The sequence below is a fragment of the Monodelphis domestica genome, chromosome 5 (assembly GCF_027887165.1).
Source record: "Monodelphis domestica isolate mMonDom1 chromosome 5, mMonDom1.pri, whole genome shotgun sequence".
NCBI lineage: Eukaryota > Metazoa > Chordata > Mammalia > Didelphimorphia > Didelphidae > Monodelphis > Monodelphis domestica.
Genome location: NC_077231.1, coordinates 214,948,391 through 214,966,568, shown reverse-complemented (window position 1 = coordinate 214,966,568; position 18,178 = coordinate 214,948,391). Strand labels below are relative to the sequence as shown.

Here is an 18,178-nt window from a genome sequence, read left to right as displayed (position 1 = left end):
TGTTGTTGGGAAGACAGAACATAATCATACAAATTAAGTTTCATGTTTTTTACCTTGCAATTCACACATTTTACCAATTACCCATAATAAATTTCCACATAAGTTTTCTGAAGTTATATGATCCAAATTGTTTTCCTCCCTTTCCTTCTATCTCCCTTCCAGGAGCTGGCAGGCAATTCAATCTGGATTATATGTGTATTATTATTCAAAATACATTTCCATATTGTTCATTTTTGTAAAAGAATACTCATAAAAGCAAAACCTCAAAACCCAAATAAACTTAAGTGAAAAATCGGATCCTTTGATCTGTATTCGGACTTCAACAGTTCTTTCTCTAGAGGTAGATAGCATTCTTTGTCATAAGTCCCTGAGAATTGTCCTAGATCATTGTATTGTTGAGAGTAGCGAAGTCTATCACAGTTGATCATTCCACAATATTGCTGTTACTGTGTAAAGCAAAGTATAAACTTCTTAACCATTAGGACAATCCAGAAGTGGAATAAGAGGTCAGTTTCAGAGCATAGTGAATCCTTAGCCACTTTTTTATAAGCTTTACCTTCTCTCTTAGAGTTGATGCTAAGTATCAATTCCAAGGCAAAAAAGAAGTAAGATCTGGGCAATGGGGGTTAAATGACTTCCCCAGAGTCAGGCAACTAGAAGTGTCTAAAGCCAGACTTGAACCTAGGACCTCTTGTCTCCAGGCCTATTTACTGAGACCTAGCTCCCCTGTCAAGTACTTTTAAGAATCAGAGTTGTAAAGAATTGGTTTGAACTGGATGATTTCTGAGACCCTTTAAAACTCTGATCTTCTATCATTGGTTTCTTCCCATTTAGAATCTGGAAAATTATATTTCCCCTTATGTAAGCCTTTAATTGTTCAGTCAGTAATTGCTTTCTAGATATCAATAATGACACCAATCACTAGTTACAAAGAAGGGCAAAAGAACCCTTTCCCAAAAACCCCAAACCTGTCAGTCCATGTTCTTAAGGAGTATATATTTATTTTTATTTATTTATTTATTTATTTATTTTTTTGAAGCCCTTACCTTCAGTCTTGGAGTCAATACTGTGTATTGGCTCCAAGGCAGAAGAGTGGTAAGGGCTAGGCAATGGGGGTTAAGTGACTTGCCCAGGGTCACACAGCTGTCATGTGTCTGAGGCCAGATTTGAACCTAGGACCTCCCGCCTCTAGGCCTGGTTCTCAATCCACTGAGCTACACAGCTGCCCCAGGAGTATATATTTTAATGAAGGAAAGAGCAGGTACATACAAGATATATAGAAGACAGGTGGAAAGTAATCTGGAAGTATTCATGGCTGGAGGAAGCAAGAAAGTCCTCCTTCAGAGGCAGAGGCCATGCATGAGGGATAGCCATTGCAATGGCACAGAAGTGGGACAGTGCGGTGTTTGAAGAACTACAAGTAGACCAGAGTAGCTGGAGCATTGGGTGCAGAGGGAAGCAGAGTCCAAGACTGGAAAGACAGGAAGAGACCAGCTTATGAAGAGTTTTTATTTGATTCTGGAGGTGTGTGAAGTTCTCTGTGAAGAGGAGTCCCATGGTTATATAAATGCTTTACAAAAATCTTGTGGTTGAGTGGAGGAACAACAGTTAGCAGGGATGGTTAGATCAAATGAGGGTTTTTTTTGCTGTTAAATTATATTGATTTTTAGTTTCATATAGTTTTTTCATACTTAGATGGCTCTCTGAGAGGAAGTATAGTAGCAATATAGTAGAAAATATATGATATAAAAGCAAAGAGATCAGTAAAAATTTATTTTTTTTAAATTGTCAACAAATAGATCTTGAATAGGAAAAAGACATTCAAAACAAAATATACATTTGCAAAAAATGTGTAATTTTATTTAGTCAGTTTTCATATTCTAGATCCTTGAGGGATAGATGATCACTCAGATCCTGTGTCTAATGGCCTTGGCAGGAAGATTGCTTCTGAACTTGGTTCAAATCATCCCACTATTTCCATGAGTCAGAGTGATTTTCCCCCATATCACTCTTGTTCTGTTGGGTTTCCCATCAGGAGTTACTGTGTTGTTTTTTGCTTTGTACACATAGGCACATCTCTTGCCTACATAGAATTCAGTTTCATCTTGAGCATAAACTTCAGTTTTGAGAAGAACTGTGTGTTCCCTCTGGTTTTGTAGCCCTTGCTTGTATGTAGCCAGCAAAAATTGCCTTAGACCACAGCCTTTTAGACATTTTGCTGTTCTAGAAGCCCTATTTCTAGCAGGCTTCCTGGGCTACAAGACGGTGGGAAAAAAAGGAAGTGAGGGTTTTTAAAGATAGGGTAGATCACAGATGTAGGTAGCAGGAAAGGAGCCAAAAGAAGGAGAGATTGAAGATACATGGGGATGATGGTGGTGACAATTAGCTAGAGATGGGATCAGAGGCACTTTATAGAGAGCTTTGCTTTGAGAAGGACCACCTTGTCATCCTAGACCATAGTGAAAGAAGACCTTTGAATGATAGATGAAAAGTGGGGGAGCTCTTGGAAAAAGGCCTCATTTTTTTCTGGAAAGTATGAGGCAAGGTCTGTAGCTAAGAAGGTTGGGGAAGATGGTGCCATGAAAGACTTGAGGAAAGACTACAAAACTTGAACCAGCAATGAAGGAGTGGTGGTGGTGATGGTGTAATTGCTTTATAAAGCAGCTTTTTATTTCCAAGTGCTGAGGCTTTTCCTAGGAATTTGTGCCCACCACACATTTGTTATCTTCTCTCACCATGGCCATCATTCTTCATTAATTCTCTATACTGCTCTCTTCAGTGTTACAAACTATCTCTGCCAACCACCCCCAGCATTTATTTAGATAATATCTTGTTGGAATATTTTGATTTAAAACATTATACAGTTTTGTCATTTTATTTAACCCTTACCCTCCATCCTAGAATCAATACTGTGTATTGGTTCCAAATCAGAAGAGTGGTAAAATGGGGGTTAAATGACTTGTCCAGGTTAACACAGCTAGGAAGTATTTGAGGCCACGTTTGAAACCAGGACATTTCTGTCTCCAAGCTTGCCTTTCAATCTTCTGAGCCACTTACCTGCTCCTATAATATGCCTGGTTTTAAGAAAGCCTTGGAATACATTTGAAATAAGCATTAAATTAGAAATGAGCTTAAGTGAATGCTTTTTATTTTTTAATTTTAATTAATTTTTAATTAAAATATTTTTTCACCTATACTTTGATATAGCACATATTTCCACATTGCTCATGTCATGATAGAAGACACATATTACATATACAGTAGAAATGTCATGAAGGAAATGTAGTGGAAGATGGTATGCTCTGATCTGCACTCAGACCCCCCAACATTTCCTCCTTTGGCTGTGGAGAGCATTTTCATCCTGAGTCTCTTGTGGCCACTTTGGAGATTTGCTTTGCTGATAAAGTTTAGTCTTTCACGTTTGATTGTTGTATGATATTTTTGTCACTGCATATATTGTTCTCTCCTGCTCACTTCACTTTACATCATTTCATATACATCATTCTGGGTTTTCCTGAACTCATCTTGTTCATTGCTCTTTATGATGCAATAGTATTCTATTACAACCTTATGCCACAACTTCTTCATCCATTCTCCAAGTGGTAGGCGACCCCCTCAGTTTCTAATTCTTTGCCACCACAAAAACCTTCTCTTTGGACATATTAAAACAACTAAAGTAAAACTGACTAGCAGGTAGGTAATTGAATGATCAATATATAACACAACCCTCAGCTGTCATCCTGCTCATGCTACATTTCTCAGTTAGTTAAGAGGGACCAATAATGTGTTTTCTGCTATATTGTTCTTCGTTTCTCTCTGCTTCAGTTTATATAAGCTGTGTTTCTGTGAGTTGCTCATATTTATTTCTTAGGGAGTATGTGTAATTGATTTTATTCTTATACCACAATTTGTTCAGCTGTTCTCCAGTTGAGGACTCACTTTGTCTTTATTTTTCTGTTTTGCTACAACAAAAACAGTGTTATGAATATTTTGAGATGTCTGGGATTATATGTTTATCTTTGACTTCTTTAAGGCAGCTAGTTGGCTGGATGGAACACTGGGCCTAGAGTCAGAAAGACCTGAGTTCAAATATGGCCTTAGACACTTATTAGCTGTGTGATCTCAGCAAGTCACTTGATCTCTGTCTGTTTTAATTTCTTCATCTGTCAAATGAGAATAGTAATAGCACCTACCTCTGTGAATTGTTGTGAGAATAAAACTTTACTGAGCTTTGTAAATGCTAGCTAATTTGCAATGATGGTGGTGATGATTGTGGTGATGATGATGGTATGAGGAAGTTTTGGAAACTCTTGGTCAACTGAACTATTCACTGCTGACCAATTCACTTAATTTCCATTATGAGTGATACTTTATCTTACTTATCTTACGTAACAACGTGTGGAGATAATAAAATGAGATATTGTCTGGAAAAGCACTTTGTAAAATATAAAATACCATATGGCTTAGTATTGTTGTTTTCTTCATGATTATAGCTTTGGAACAACAGTCATTTATTTCCAAATGCTGAGGAGGCTACCCTTTTCCTTGGGACACTGGACACCATTTTTCTCTTCTCATATGCTGTGGTAAGTTCTGGAGATCTTCGTATGGGGAAATTAATGGAAGAAATGGAAAGAAATGACTGCCCTATTGAATTTGGATTTGAACTATTTTCATTTGTCAGGGATAATTATTCTTTTTTTCTTAGCACATGGCTAAGAATTATTTATATATATATACATATACACACATACTAAGGCAGTTTTACTCATCTTGGCTGGTTGAACTCCTCACTGGACCATATTTTCTGAGGCACTTGCTGAACCTATCTGTGAGATTTTGAACAATTTTTAGTGTTGCCATTGAATGGAGGACAATGGCTTCCTTGCTTCTACCTATGTCAAGGAGATAAACATTTTACTTTGGATGACCAGGTCATGTGAAATGTTGTTTAAAAGTTTTAGAGTAATCTGTAAATGCTTATTAATATGGGCAGTTTCTATAGTGTCTTTTCTTGGAAGAACAAAATATAAACTTTATTTAAAAGAATTTTAAAGATCATCCATGCCACATTCTTATTAAAGCAGGAATTCTTTCTATATCACAACTAATAGATTGTCCTCTATTTTCTCCTTTGATACATGATAAGAGAACCATTTCTATTTATGAATAGCTTTGATTGTTATAAGAAGTTCTTTACATTAATCTGAATTAGAGTCCTTATAACTTCTAGTTCACCAAAATTTTGTGAAACTGACCTGGGTAGTATAGCCTTGAGATGGAATTTGACATTGTTTTAGTGCCTCATCTGCTGTATGTATTTGTATCTGGAACAACTATTATCTTGTAACTACTTGGCTTTATTCTTGTTCAAAACTTATAAATAAATTTTTTTTAGGGTCTTTTCATCAGTGGTATAATTGGGGATCGATTTAATATGCGATGGGTTCTGTCCTTTGGTATGTGCTCCTCTGCAGTAGTGGTAAGTCTGAAAAATAGTGTTTGGATTCATACTATTCAGAACAGAGAGTTCACCACTGAAATAACTCTTTCAGACTCAGCTATATACATCTTTTTAAAGGACCATATCTTGGTTCCAGATTCTTTTCCCCAGAGGCTCTTTTATTTAGACAGATCCATATCTAGTCTTGCTGTGAATGTTTCAGTTGTTACTTCTTCCTCTGGTCATTCTGCTTGATGGTGGTAGCTTCCTATGTTCCTCCTTCCCACCAATAGTAGTAAAGGGTCTTAGAAATCAGCAAATTAAGCTGGCTAGAACTGTGTGTATGATAAGAGTAAAGAAGCCTGGTGCCATGGTAAGGATCCTGGGTCCTTTCCTGTAAATGAAGTCTACACATTTTGTGACATCTGCTTTGGTGGCTGAGAGGTCTTTTGCTTGTTTACTGCCTCTCTGCTGAGTTAATGGATAGATGAGCTTGTTCTCTGTTTTTTATCAAATACTTTCCTCTGTCTTTGGGTCCAATACAAAATGGAAACACAGTAGAAACTGTCTTTTAAGTGCAGAGATTGATATAGATAAGACAGCCTAAAGTTTACCTAGCAACTCTCTTTTTTAATACACACAACTCTAAAGGTAAATTAGTTGTGTAACAGAATTTCAGAAGTACCAGAGAACCTTCTTTTCAAGGATTTGAGATGCAAAGATAGATATACAGATTCTCAACTAATTACAAATAATTCTTAATCAATAAAGGATCCATAAGTTCCTGCACTTAATTTTATATCTATATATATCTATATCTATATATATATATATATATATAATTATTTTATTTTGGGAGACTGAGTCTTCCCAAATGGGCATCTAAGTGGTGCATTGGATAGAGTGCTATGCTGGGCCTGAAGTCATGAAGAGCTGAGTTCAGATTTAGCCTCAGAAATTTACTAGCTGCATGACCTTGGGCAAGTCATTTAATTCTTTTTGCCTTAGTTTCCTCATCTATAGACTGAACCAGAGAAGAAAATGGCAAACCACTCCAGTATCTTTGCCAAGAAAACCTCAAAGGGAGTTACAAAGAGTCACACACAACTGAAAGATTTGAACAGCAAATCTAGTTGTTTTAAAGATTCATTAGAACTACCCCTGAGTAAAAGTACTAGTTAAAGCTGTCATTCATACATATTATAGTTATTGAAGTTGAAATATATTCGCTATTTGCAGTTTAAGGAGAAAAGTTATTTGTCATTTGAGGCACATCGTGATTCATTATAACCGTACAAACACATAATAGTACTTTTAGGTACTGATTCTTTTTGAGGTCTACATTTTCTGAAAAGAGAAAGCTTCTTTCTATCTGGGAAGTAGGAAATTATCCCAAACAACTTCTTTGTCTTCTCTCCTGCATCCCTCTCTCATTCTACCATATAGTTTTTCTTTTCTTTTCTTTTTTTAATTTTTATTTGGTCATTTCCAAACATTATTCATTGGAAACAAAGATCATTTTCTTTTACCATATAGTTTTTAATACTCTCTAGCCTTGTTCTTTTTGAACCCATACATGTAATTATATGGCATTCCAGAAATATCCTCTGTCTGATTTTACTTGTAATTTGTTTATCCTTTTGAAATATATTTGCAGTCATATGATTACAATTGATGATGTATCTGATTTTAGATTGAGAAAATCTTAAATAGCCAAATTTGAGACAATTTTAAAACAAATTTAGCAGGCTCCAAACAATAGCCTTTATGCTTAATTCACTCCTATTTTAAAAATCCACAAGGTTTCTTTAAAAGCTTTATTCTTTTTAATATTTGCTTCTTTAATGTTTTAGATTTTATTTGGGTGGTTGAAGCTAGTGAAGGTATTTGAGGAGTAAATAACAAATACATTTTATTTATAATTTTAAAAAGTAGATTGAATTTGGTTAAAAGAAGAAACTAGTGAAATGTTTTCCCTATAATTATCTGAGTAAAGTAAACAAATTACAACTAATTTTCAAGATGCAATAATTCTTTCACATTCCATAAGCTAACCAGGATTGTACTCAAATGGAACTGTGGCCTTATGTATGTTCCCCTCAGTGACAGTATTGATTCCAAGACAGAAGGTAAAGTTTAAAAAAAAAGTATACTAGTGGAGCCTAGAGGGTTTTCACTGGTTTTCCCTCATTCTTGTCGTGTGACCAACCCATCTTTCAACATATATCAACTCTGTATGATTAGGACATTTAAATTCATCTCATAAGAAATTAGGATTTTAATAAAAAATTTAAGTGGGTAGATAGTATGATATTTCACTCTTATTCATCAAGTTGATTCCTGACTGGACAGGACAACTTTTTCAGTTGATGACTTTGACCATCTTCCAGAGGAGTTTCCTACAAGTGAGTATCAGAATCAGGTGGTGTGTACATACATTTGAATTCTATAAAACAGGTTGGATTAAATTAGATGGAAACAAAACAGCAAGGAGACTGACATAAACTTGAAGAAAACAAGTTGCAGAGAAAAAATATATAATGATTTTTCAACTTTTTTGAGTTTTATGTTGTTTTGACTTAATTTGATTTCTCTACTCAGTCATAATGAATCTGAGACTTGGTAACATGTCCTTCAGGTGTGTTATCACATTAGGTGGTGATACCCAAGTAGTCTTGCTCAGCAATATGAGATACAAGTAGAAACTGTGAAATTTAATTTTGGTTGTATTTAAATTGTCATCTGCCAAAATTACAATTCTCTCTGTCCTATTTGTTTTCTCTTCTAAGGTGTTTTGCTTTGGCACCCTCACAGAATGGCTTCATTTCTATAACAAGTGGTTCTACTGTTCCCTGTGGATATTGAATGGCCTCCTGCAGTCCACTGGTTGGCCCTGTGTTGTTGCAGTTATGGGCAACTGGTTTGGAAAAGCTGGGTAAGTGTCACTTTTTCTTCTTTTAATTACCTGTTAAAGTATTTTATAAAGCAAATTAGATTACTCAGGCTTGTTCAGACTCAGCCACTCCAGCTTCCTTGCCTTTTACTATTAGGTACATGTAGAGTCACATACACTACTTTTCTGGTAGGAAGTAGATTCACAGATAGACAAGATCCTTACACTTAGATTGATTAATGTATGTACATTGCCCATACTTAAGGTCCAGATAAAGAAGAAAATCTTTAAATCTAATAAAAAGCTAACACCTGTTATTTTGTTTGGGGAAAGATATTAAATTGTCTTATAGGTTTTCTGTGTCCTCTACTGGGTGGCTAGGTGGCACAGTGTATGGAGCACCAGGCTTAGAGTCAATAATAGCTGAGTTAAAATCTGACCTCAATACGTCGTAGATGTGTGACCCTGGGCAAGTCACTTAATTTTGCTTTTCTCAGTTCCTTATTTGTAAAATGAGATGGGGAAAGAGATAGTAAAACACTCTTTGCTAAGAAAACCCCAAATAGGGTCACAAAGAGTTAGGCAAGTCTGAAGTGAATCAACTACAAAAAAAGTAAGGGGCAACTAGGTTGCATGGTGGATAGTGCATCAGGCCTGGAGTTGGGAGGACTTGTGTTCATATCTGGCCTCAAGCACTTCCTAACAGTGTGCCTGGGCAAGTTCCTTAACTTCAATTGTCTCATCCTTACCATACTTCTGCCTTGGAAGTGATACTTGGTATTCATTTTTAGACATGAAGGTAAGGTTTAAAAAAGAAAAAAAGGACTCTAATTTGATCAACCCATATTAGGACTTGCTTTTTCTCATTGCTTGCCAGTGAATTTCATTCAGAAGTTGAAAAAAATCATTCCAGTTTTAGGTTAAAAAAAGGTAATATTTTTGTATCTTATTTTGTTGCATGTAAGCTATTTTCGCATGTAATGTAACATGTAATTTAAGCACTTTCTGAATAGGAACTGTATTTTTAGCTTGTAAACTCTGTAGTTTAATGTACTAAGCATAGGCTTTCAAGAAATGTGTTTGCTATTTTACCCATTTTGAAAACCCCATTTTTAGAACCTGAAAATAGAGGTAGAAATAGTTCCTGCTTTGTAATTATCATTATGGTTGAGAAAGAACAAATATTACTGTTATCTTGTTGATTTTCAGTTGAATAATAGCTTTTGTGAATAGAATGAATTAATGGTTGTGATTCTTTCTATAAGTGGTTTAACAAAACTGTTTTGTCAAAGTCGTTTTCTTAGAACAATTCAGTCTGTCTTTTTTTTTTTAATGAGTAGAACTTGGTTTTATAAGCCTAGGTAGGAATACTGCGACATATTCCTTTGGTTTTACTGCCCAGAGATGCTAGAAAGTATCAGATATTTTATCACTAACTGAGCACCCACAGAGGAAACATCAATGATGACATACTACATACAAAAAAGTTACCTAAACAAAACTGAAACACTTTATTAATTTCTCTTGCATTTCACCTGATTGGAAGAGAGGAAAGGCTGATACATACATTCTAAATCTAGAGGTCCATTAAAGAGCTATATTGCTACTTTGCATACTTAAGAAGTATCTCATAAATGTATATTATTGAACATGGTTGGTTGGTTGTCCTTTGTACTCAAAGAGAACCAAAATGGCATCACTGGTGGTGTCTTTTGATTCATGTATAAATTGGATTTAAGTGAAGTAGTTGCACAAAGTCATCAGCCTCACTTTCTTTTCCAGTCATCAAAGTCCAGACAAAAGTCAGGATGATTGGTGATGGCCCAGGATACAGTGGATGGCATTGACTTTATTAATGTCTAACCAACTTTCTTTTTAAACCCTTACCTTCTGTCTTAGAACTGATGCTTCATATTGGTTCTAAGGCAGAAGAGTGGTAAGAGCTAGGCAGTGGGGATGAAGTCACTCTTCCAAGGTCTCACAGCTAGGAAGTATCTGAGGCCAGATTTGAACCCAGGTTTTCCTGACTCTGGGCCTGGCTCTCAATCCACTGAGCTACCCAGTAGTCCCTAATTGTCTGACTTTGCTTATTAAGTGCTCTGCAGCACCTGCTTCTTTCACCTTTATGGCCTTTGGAGCAAATTATTCTCATACACATTTCACCAGAGGAAGTCTTCACATGACTGGAATAGACCCATCCTAACTCATCAGTGGGTTTGAGGCCTGGCAGTTATTCTTCACTTGGTTTATCCTACCCAACAAGATAGTTTTACTGGGATGTGTCCAAAGCACAGTGTTTTGGAGCTGCAGGTGAAAGCTGGGTGGCAGGTGGATAGCAAAAGAAAAAGGAACTCAAGTAAGCCTTCACAGCAGAGGTGCTAGTCTTTCCTAAACCCCCGATGCCCCTTATTTAATCTCCCTGAGTATATGATTGTATTGATTTTAGAAGTATACTTTATTATAGCATACAGTAAAATGAACAATTTCATGTGAACATATTGTAATGTATTACACCTAAAACATTTTTTTTAATATTTAAGTTAAATTTAGGGTGAAGGAAGTCATTGTGGTGTTTACTAATGTGCATTTAATAATCATCTTTGAGCTCCTTCTAATCTAATCTTTCTTTCTTAGACGTGGAGTTATTTTTGGGCTCTGGAGTGCTTGTGCCTCAGTGGGCAATATTTTGGGAGCATGCCTAGCATCTTCAGTTTTGCAGTATGGGTATGAGGTCGGTATTTCTTTTATTAAAGGGACTTCCAGGGAAAAGTTAGACTATTATATCTGCTTCAGCTTCTATTCTTTTGTAGGAATATTTGAACATCTATAAATCTTTAACTCTGCTAGGACCTATGTTAGAAAATAATCAATTTGTAAATATTCTAGTGTATTTCTGTCATTGAATGTTTCCTTCTGCAGTCAGGAACAGTGAAAAAAAAATCTTCCTTCAAATCTGACTGCACTTTAAACTTTTGGACTTTTTTCCCCAACATGCCTCGACTACCCCCAAATGGCTCATATAGAAATCTTAAACATACTGAAACTTCACATTTGATTATTGAACTCAGTTTTTCTCCAATCTCTGTGATCATTTTTTTTCTTTTCTTCACTGTCTTTTTTCTTATGCTTTTTAGAAATTCATTTCCTCCAAGTACTAATCCTTGGTCTTCTGCTCTACTATATTCACTTCCTTACTGGCATATCCCTTCTGTATCTTCAGCCATCATCTCTGTGATAAAATCTACATTTTAAACTCATATGCCATATTTATAGATCTCTATTTGGATGTCTTACTGTTACCTCTGACTCCACTATGTCTGAAAACTATTACTCCTTAAACCAATTGTCATTTTCCTTTGTCATCTTTTCCAATTTGATGCATTTGAGATAGAATTGATTCAGTTTGCATTTCTTTAATTATTAGATTGGAACTTTTTTTGTAGTATGGGTGTTGATTGAAAATTGCTTATTCTTTTCAACATTTATCCATTGGAGAGTGGATGGCACCACTATTTCTTATTATATCACCTTATTTCAGGATTAGTATAATGGCTTCCTAATTAATCTTTTGGTTTCTAGTCTTTTCTTCAGTAGACCACCTTTCCTCCACCATTAAATTGGCAAATTAATGATAATAAAAGGTTTCCTGATCCCCTTACAGTAAACTTGTGAGGTGGCTATTGCAAGTAGTATTATACCTATTTTGCAAATGGGAAATTGGAGACACTGTCAGATTGTGGTTTGTTCATGTTTATGGACCTGATGAGTATCAGATCTGCAGTCAAGTAACCTGACTTAAAAGTCTTTTACACTAAGCCAGTTCACATTGCCATTATACTTATGATATGCTTTTTCATTATAGCATTTTTCTCACTTAAAAATATTTAAATTAAGATAGTGACTCCTTAATCTCTAATCATATTCTAAGATTCTTATGTAATTACTATATATTCTCCCTAATCTGGCCATGGAGGTTCTTAACTGTTTTTTTGGGTCATGGATCCCTTGGGCAGTCTGGACCCTTTCTCAGAATACTGTTTTCATATGCACAAAAATAAAATGCATAAGAATACAAAGGAAACTAATATAAGTATAGTTATCAAAATAATATAAGTATAATATAAGTATAGCTATCAAAATACTTTAAAAATAAATTCATAGATCCCAGATTGAAGTTGGTCAATTGATTATGAGCTATCTCATACTAATCTCTTTCATGTATGTAGATCTTTTCTCATCCAATTATAATGTAAGGTTGAGGGGAAGAGGCATATTTTTTAAGTTTTCCAGAGGACCTAACATAATTTTGAGTTTAGTGTAGTTGCTTAATAAATAACTTGTGGGTTTATAACAAAATATTTTTGTTTCTTTTTTTTTCCTCTAGTATGCTTTCTTGTTAACAGCATCAGTACAGTTTGCTGGTGGAATCATTATCTTCTTTGGACTTTTGATATCTCCAGAAGAAATTGGTAAGGAGAAGTAATTTGATTTGTTCAGAGTTCCTCACTATTAGGGGAAGTCCATGACGGGGATTTTAAATACTTATTCCCCTGGAAAGGAAAAAATTATGAAATCTGTTCTACTGCTTGGAGGCCCAGTTTTGGTTTGCTGTAAAAATTGTGCCACTGCCCCTTTTGGTGATGGTGAAACAACAGAAAGACATCATTGGCACTCAAAGGGTTTGAAAAGAGAGAATGCTGATGTATAATCTACAGATTCTTAAGATAGCAGTAAGGAATTTGTATGATTTATAATTCTCTTCCAAATAGGAATAGTATAATAACTGTTGAACATTACCTAGAAAAAAGCTACATAATCTCTACTTTATATCTACCTAGATGGGTTATTCTCAGTATCTTAAAGACATAAGAATTTTTTGTTCAGAAGACATTTCAGATCTGGAAGGGACTTTGAATGTCATCTAGTTCAGTCCTTGTAGTTTTATAGAAGAAACCAAGGTCCAGAGAGGCTCCAGAATGGAGACTCCAACTTGGATCCTTTGACTCTGAAGCCAGTTTTGTTTCCATCACACTGGGCTCAATTTGGTAGATAGTAAGCGTTTATTAGTTAACTGGTGTGTGGCAGGTATCAGACTGAGTACTGGAGGCACAAACAAAGGCAAAAATAATTCTTGCCGTTAATGAACTTATATTCCAATTGGGAAGCTAGTTTGTAAACAGCTATAACACAAACATAACACACGCACGCACGCACGCATGCACATGTGCCAGGGTAAACTGGAAAGAATTAAGGGGACCGTGGAAAGCTTCCAATAGAAGCTGAGATTTTAGCTGAGGCTGAAGCCAGGATTTGGAGGGGAGGAAAGAGAGCTTTCTAGGCACTGGAGAAAAGGCAAAAAGTCAATGATAAGAGTGCCCTGTAAAGAATAGCAAGGAGGCCAGTGTTACTGAGCTATAGAGTATGTGTATTGGTGGGGAGGAGGTGGTAGTACTGTGTAAGAAGACTCACAGGAAGCAAGGGCCGAGTTTATAAAGGGCTTTGAATGCCAAAAAAATGAATCCTGGAGGGAATAGAGAGCCACTGGATTTTATTAAATACGGGGATGCTTTCCCTTATTGATGTTTTGTGTTTACCCAAGTGGGTCTTTCCCAGCTGTTATATCATTCAACTGTTTCAGGACCACAGCAGCCAATAAGAAGGAAAGTTGAGAAGTAAGAAAATAGAATGTTCCTCAAAATCGTCTAATTAAAATTAGATTATCATTACTTCATTATTCCCTGTGAGTGTTAGAACACTCCCTTGTTGTAGAGTTCATGAAATTCCAGTGAGTAAATCATCAGTTTAGGTCTCTTTTTAAAAAATGTTTTATTAGGCTCTTAACATCAAGCAACAATACAAATTATCCGGTTAGTTTACAGGAATAGAGATTGCTCATCTACATCAGACATTTATTCAGTTACAACAACCCTAAAAGAAATCAGTGACACACAGACATTACTTATCCTATAAATGTTTTATCTTTTTAGAAACTAAATTTAATTTAAGCAAAGGCTTTCAATCAAGGGCACAAGAACAGCAAATAAGAACAATGAACATGCAAGATGAAAAACCTCCAAACTGAAGATTGTAAATGATTTTATGTGTGTCTTTAGACTTTAGCTGTTTGCCATTTATTCATCCATTCCTTAAAGTGATTATATAGTTACTTGAACATAAACTGCATCGTCCATTTTGACCTCTTTACTATGTATATAATTTGGATTTTGCTATTGTTGTTTAACAGTTCTAGTTAATGTATTTATCATTCCTTTAGTTCTGCTTTTTTTCATTCTTAAGTCACTTTAACTTAACTTCTCATTAAAAGAATCATTGGTAAATTAGTATGTGGGAATAGAATAAAGATCAATATATAATAGTGAATATATAACTTTGTGCTTTGGGACCATATCTTCATATATTTTAGGTCTTCCAGAGATTGAGAAAGAAGAAAGTTCTGAAGATGATCCTTGTAGACCATTAATTAATAATGAAAGTGAGGATCATGAGCCCAATTACTCAATCCAAGAAGTCAGTACAATCCATCAGCCAAAGGCAATCAGCTTTTACCAGGCTTGTTGCCTTCCTGGAGTTATTCTGGTAAGGACTGCTTCATCTGTGTCTGCCATTTGGTACTTACCTCGATGATCAGCACTGTCTGGCTTCATGTTTGGCAACATCTTTGAGTGCTTCTCTTCTCTTCACCGTCATCCCAGAAAGATTGGGAGTTTTTTGCCTTGTTTCCTTAAACCACAATATTGCACTGTGGTTTTGGGGGATGCATTCTGGTGTCACCACAGCCTTTGTAGTGGAAGAGAGTTAGGAAACCCTTTCCAACTAAATCCCTTTAGTCAGTTTTGGTTTTGATATTTTGGAATTTTAAGCACTGCAATGGAAATAAAAAAAAATCTAGGTCATGTTTCCAACTTGGCCAACTAACTTTCTGGGAAGCCTGAGTAGGTCACTCAATTTGTCTTTGCTTTTTAGTTCCTTCTTGCACTGTGAAATAACTATAATTCCCTGTTTTCCTAGCACATCACATTAAATTATTTGCTTTTGAATTTTAGGATGAATTTTAAAGCTCTTGAACTTTTTGGAATAAGACTCCTTTATCAATAGAAAGTGGCATTATAGCTTTCCATGGAGGTTTAACATTTACAGAAGACCAGATTGCACTGGTCTCAACCACATTCATTAATTCCATTATTATTTTTTTTACCAAACAATGGGAGCAATTATTTTCACCTAGATGGTTAAGTATGAATTACTACCTAAACACAAATTTTAATTTCCTAGTGGCAATTAAATGTGATGATATATTATCTTTGCAAACTTTAAAGTGCTGTATATGTAAATATTAGTTATTGTTATATTATGGGTTTGTTTGTTTTTTCCAAACCCTTACCTTCTGTCTTAGAATCAGTACTGTGTATTGGTTCTAAGGCAGAAGAGCAGTAAGGGCTAGGCAGTGGGGCAAAATGATTTGTCCAGGGTCACGTAGCTGGGAAGTATCTGAGACCAGATTTGAACCTAGGGCCTCCCATCTCTAGGCCTGGCTCTCAATTCACTGAGCCACCCATCTGCCTCCTGTTATATTGTTAATAATGATGATAATAGAAGTAAAATAGAGCAGAGATAGTTTTTTTTTTAATTGAGCTTCCCAACCCATATGCTATTAGGTATTGTTTAACTAGAGTTACGTACTATACTAAAACTTATAAGTATTATTTCCTACAAATTTACTTGTTCGTGATAATGAAGCTGGGAAATAGAGCTAAGATGGCAGAGTAGAGGTAGGAGTACCTGAAGCTCTGAAAATGCCCTCCAAACAACCTTAAAATAAATCTTCAAAACAGGGATGTTATGAGGCAATTCTTCTGCAGAAAATAACTTTCACTGGAGTAAGAGGAGAGCAGCAAGGGCCCTAGAGATTCTGGACCTAGAACTGGGCCAGCAGCAAGACCTTGAGCCCCTACTTAAGCCAATAGTAGAGCACTTCCATGCCCACCCTTCAAATGTTCTCTACCCCCCAATGTATCTAACCAGTGCAAAGCTGCAAAGAGGCCCTTGAGTACCAGCACAAGCCCAAAGTGAGGCCCTGATTCCTGACAGTGTGCCTAGCCTTGTAAATCAACAGCAAGCCTTTAGGAAGACTGAATTAGCAGTGGGAGGTGGCTTTCAGAGCTTAGCCCACAAACTATCATACCACCTTGGAAGAATTGAAACTAGTAACCAGAAAATAACTGAAGGTCTAGAAAGTGTTCCTTTTACACTGGGAATAGAGTCTACCTTTATTTTTATTTTTTGTTATTTGAATTAATTTATTTAGTCAATTTAGAACATTATTCCTTGGTTATAATAACTACATTATTTCCCTCCCTCCCCTCCACCCACCCTTCCCGTAGCCAACGTGCAATTTCATTGGGTATTACTTGTGTCCTTGATCAGAACCTATTTCCATATTGTTGGTGTTTGCACTAGGATGTTCATTTAGAGCAGCAGTTCTCAACCTCTCAATTTGTAGCAATGAGAATACATAATGCATATCGGGTATTTACATTCCGAATCATAACTAGAAAAATTACAGTTTTGAAGTAGCCACCAAGATAATTTTTTGGTTTGGGGTCACTGAAACATGAGGAGCTGTATTGCGGGGTCAAGGCATTAGAAAGGTTGAGAACCACTGCTTGAGAGTCTACATCCCCAGCTATATCCCCTCAACCCATGTATTCAAGCAGTTGTTTTTTCTTCTGTGTTTCTGCTCCCACAGTTTTTCCTCTGAATGTGGATGGTATTTTTTCTCATAAGTCCCTCTAAGTTGTTCAGGATCACTGCATTGCCACTAATGGAGAAGTCCATTACATTCGATTATACCATAGTGTATCAGTCTCTGTGTACAATGTTCTCCTGGTTCTGCTCCTCTCATAGAGCCTACCTTTAAAATAAAACTAAAAGTCAAGAAAAAGCCCGGGAAAACAAGCAAACATCCAAAAAAATACCCAACCATAAAAAATTATGGAGACAAAGTAGAGCAAAGCATATACCCAGAAGGGAATAATGAAAACAAAGCAGTTATGCACAAAACTTCAATGAAAAATGGGGATTGGTCTCAGGCTCTCAGAAGAGCTCAAAAAAGATTTAAAAAATTTGATGAGAGGAAGAAAGGAAAAATGGGAAAAAGAAATGAAAGTAATACAAGAAGGAAATAACACTTTAAAAAGCAGAATTGATCAAATGGTAAAGGAGGCACAAAAATTCAGTGAAGAAAAGAAACTTCTTACAAAGTAGAATTAGCCAAATGGAAAAAGGAGATCCAAAAGCTTACTTAAGAAAATAATTTCTTAAAAATTAGAATTGAGCAAGTGAAAGTGAATGATGTTATGAAACATCAAGAAACAATTTACATGTTCACATAATTTAAATTCAGAAAATAATGATTTAATTTCTTCATGACTAAATATCAAACCCTTCCTCTCTATCAGTTGTCCTTGACAAATTTTCATTTTAGTGACTATGGATGTAAGGATTTAAAGGGAACCTAGTTAACTTCTATCCATTGTGTTTGTAATAGCTAGTCTGGACAGAATGACAAAGGTTACTTAGGTTTGGCTGGGGAGAGGGAGAGAGAACCTCCTTTTAGTGAGGGAATAACTCATAGCTCCAGGAACAAGATTAAGTCAGATGTGTCCTGAATTGAATCTGCCTGTTCCTCTCATCTTCTTGGATGCTAAATGTTAGGTTTTTCTGACAGCCATTTTTATTGGACATTGAAGTCTTATCTCTAGCTTATTTTGAGACAGTTATAACTTTCCCCTCAAAGGAGAGCCAATACCTGTTAAGATATT

General features: G+C 35.8%; 1 protein-coding gene and 1 pseudogene across 2 annotated transcripts in view; one reads left to right on the top strand and one right to left on the bottom strand.

Annotated features, from left to right (window-relative positions):
• The window catches only part of SLC37A3 (solute carrier family 37 member 3), an 85,532-nt gene that overhangs the window by 11,306 nt on the left and 56,048 nt on the right, over positions 1–18,178 (top strand). For both annotated transcript variants that reach the window (XR_473139.2, XM_001367948.4), the window contains exons 4-9: positions 4,494–4,586; positions 5,399–5,482; positions 8,233–8,378; positions 10,971–11,067; positions 12,721–12,805; positions 14,761–14,933. Coding sequence is in view for 1 of the 2 variants with exons in the window: in XM_001367948.4 (XP_001367985.1) it covers positions 4,494–4,586; positions 5,399–5,482; positions 8,233–8,378; positions 10,971–11,067; positions 12,721–12,805; positions 14,761–14,933 (678 nt within the window). In the remaining variant the exon portion in view is untranslated. The remainder of the gene's footprint in view (positions 1–4,493; positions 4,587–5,398; positions 5,483–8,232; positions 8,379–10,970; positions 11,068–12,720; positions 12,806–14,760; positions 14,934–18,178) is intronic.
• LOC100619910 (60S ribosomal protein L35a-like) lies at positions 1,881–2,214 on the bottom strand (annotated as a pseudogene).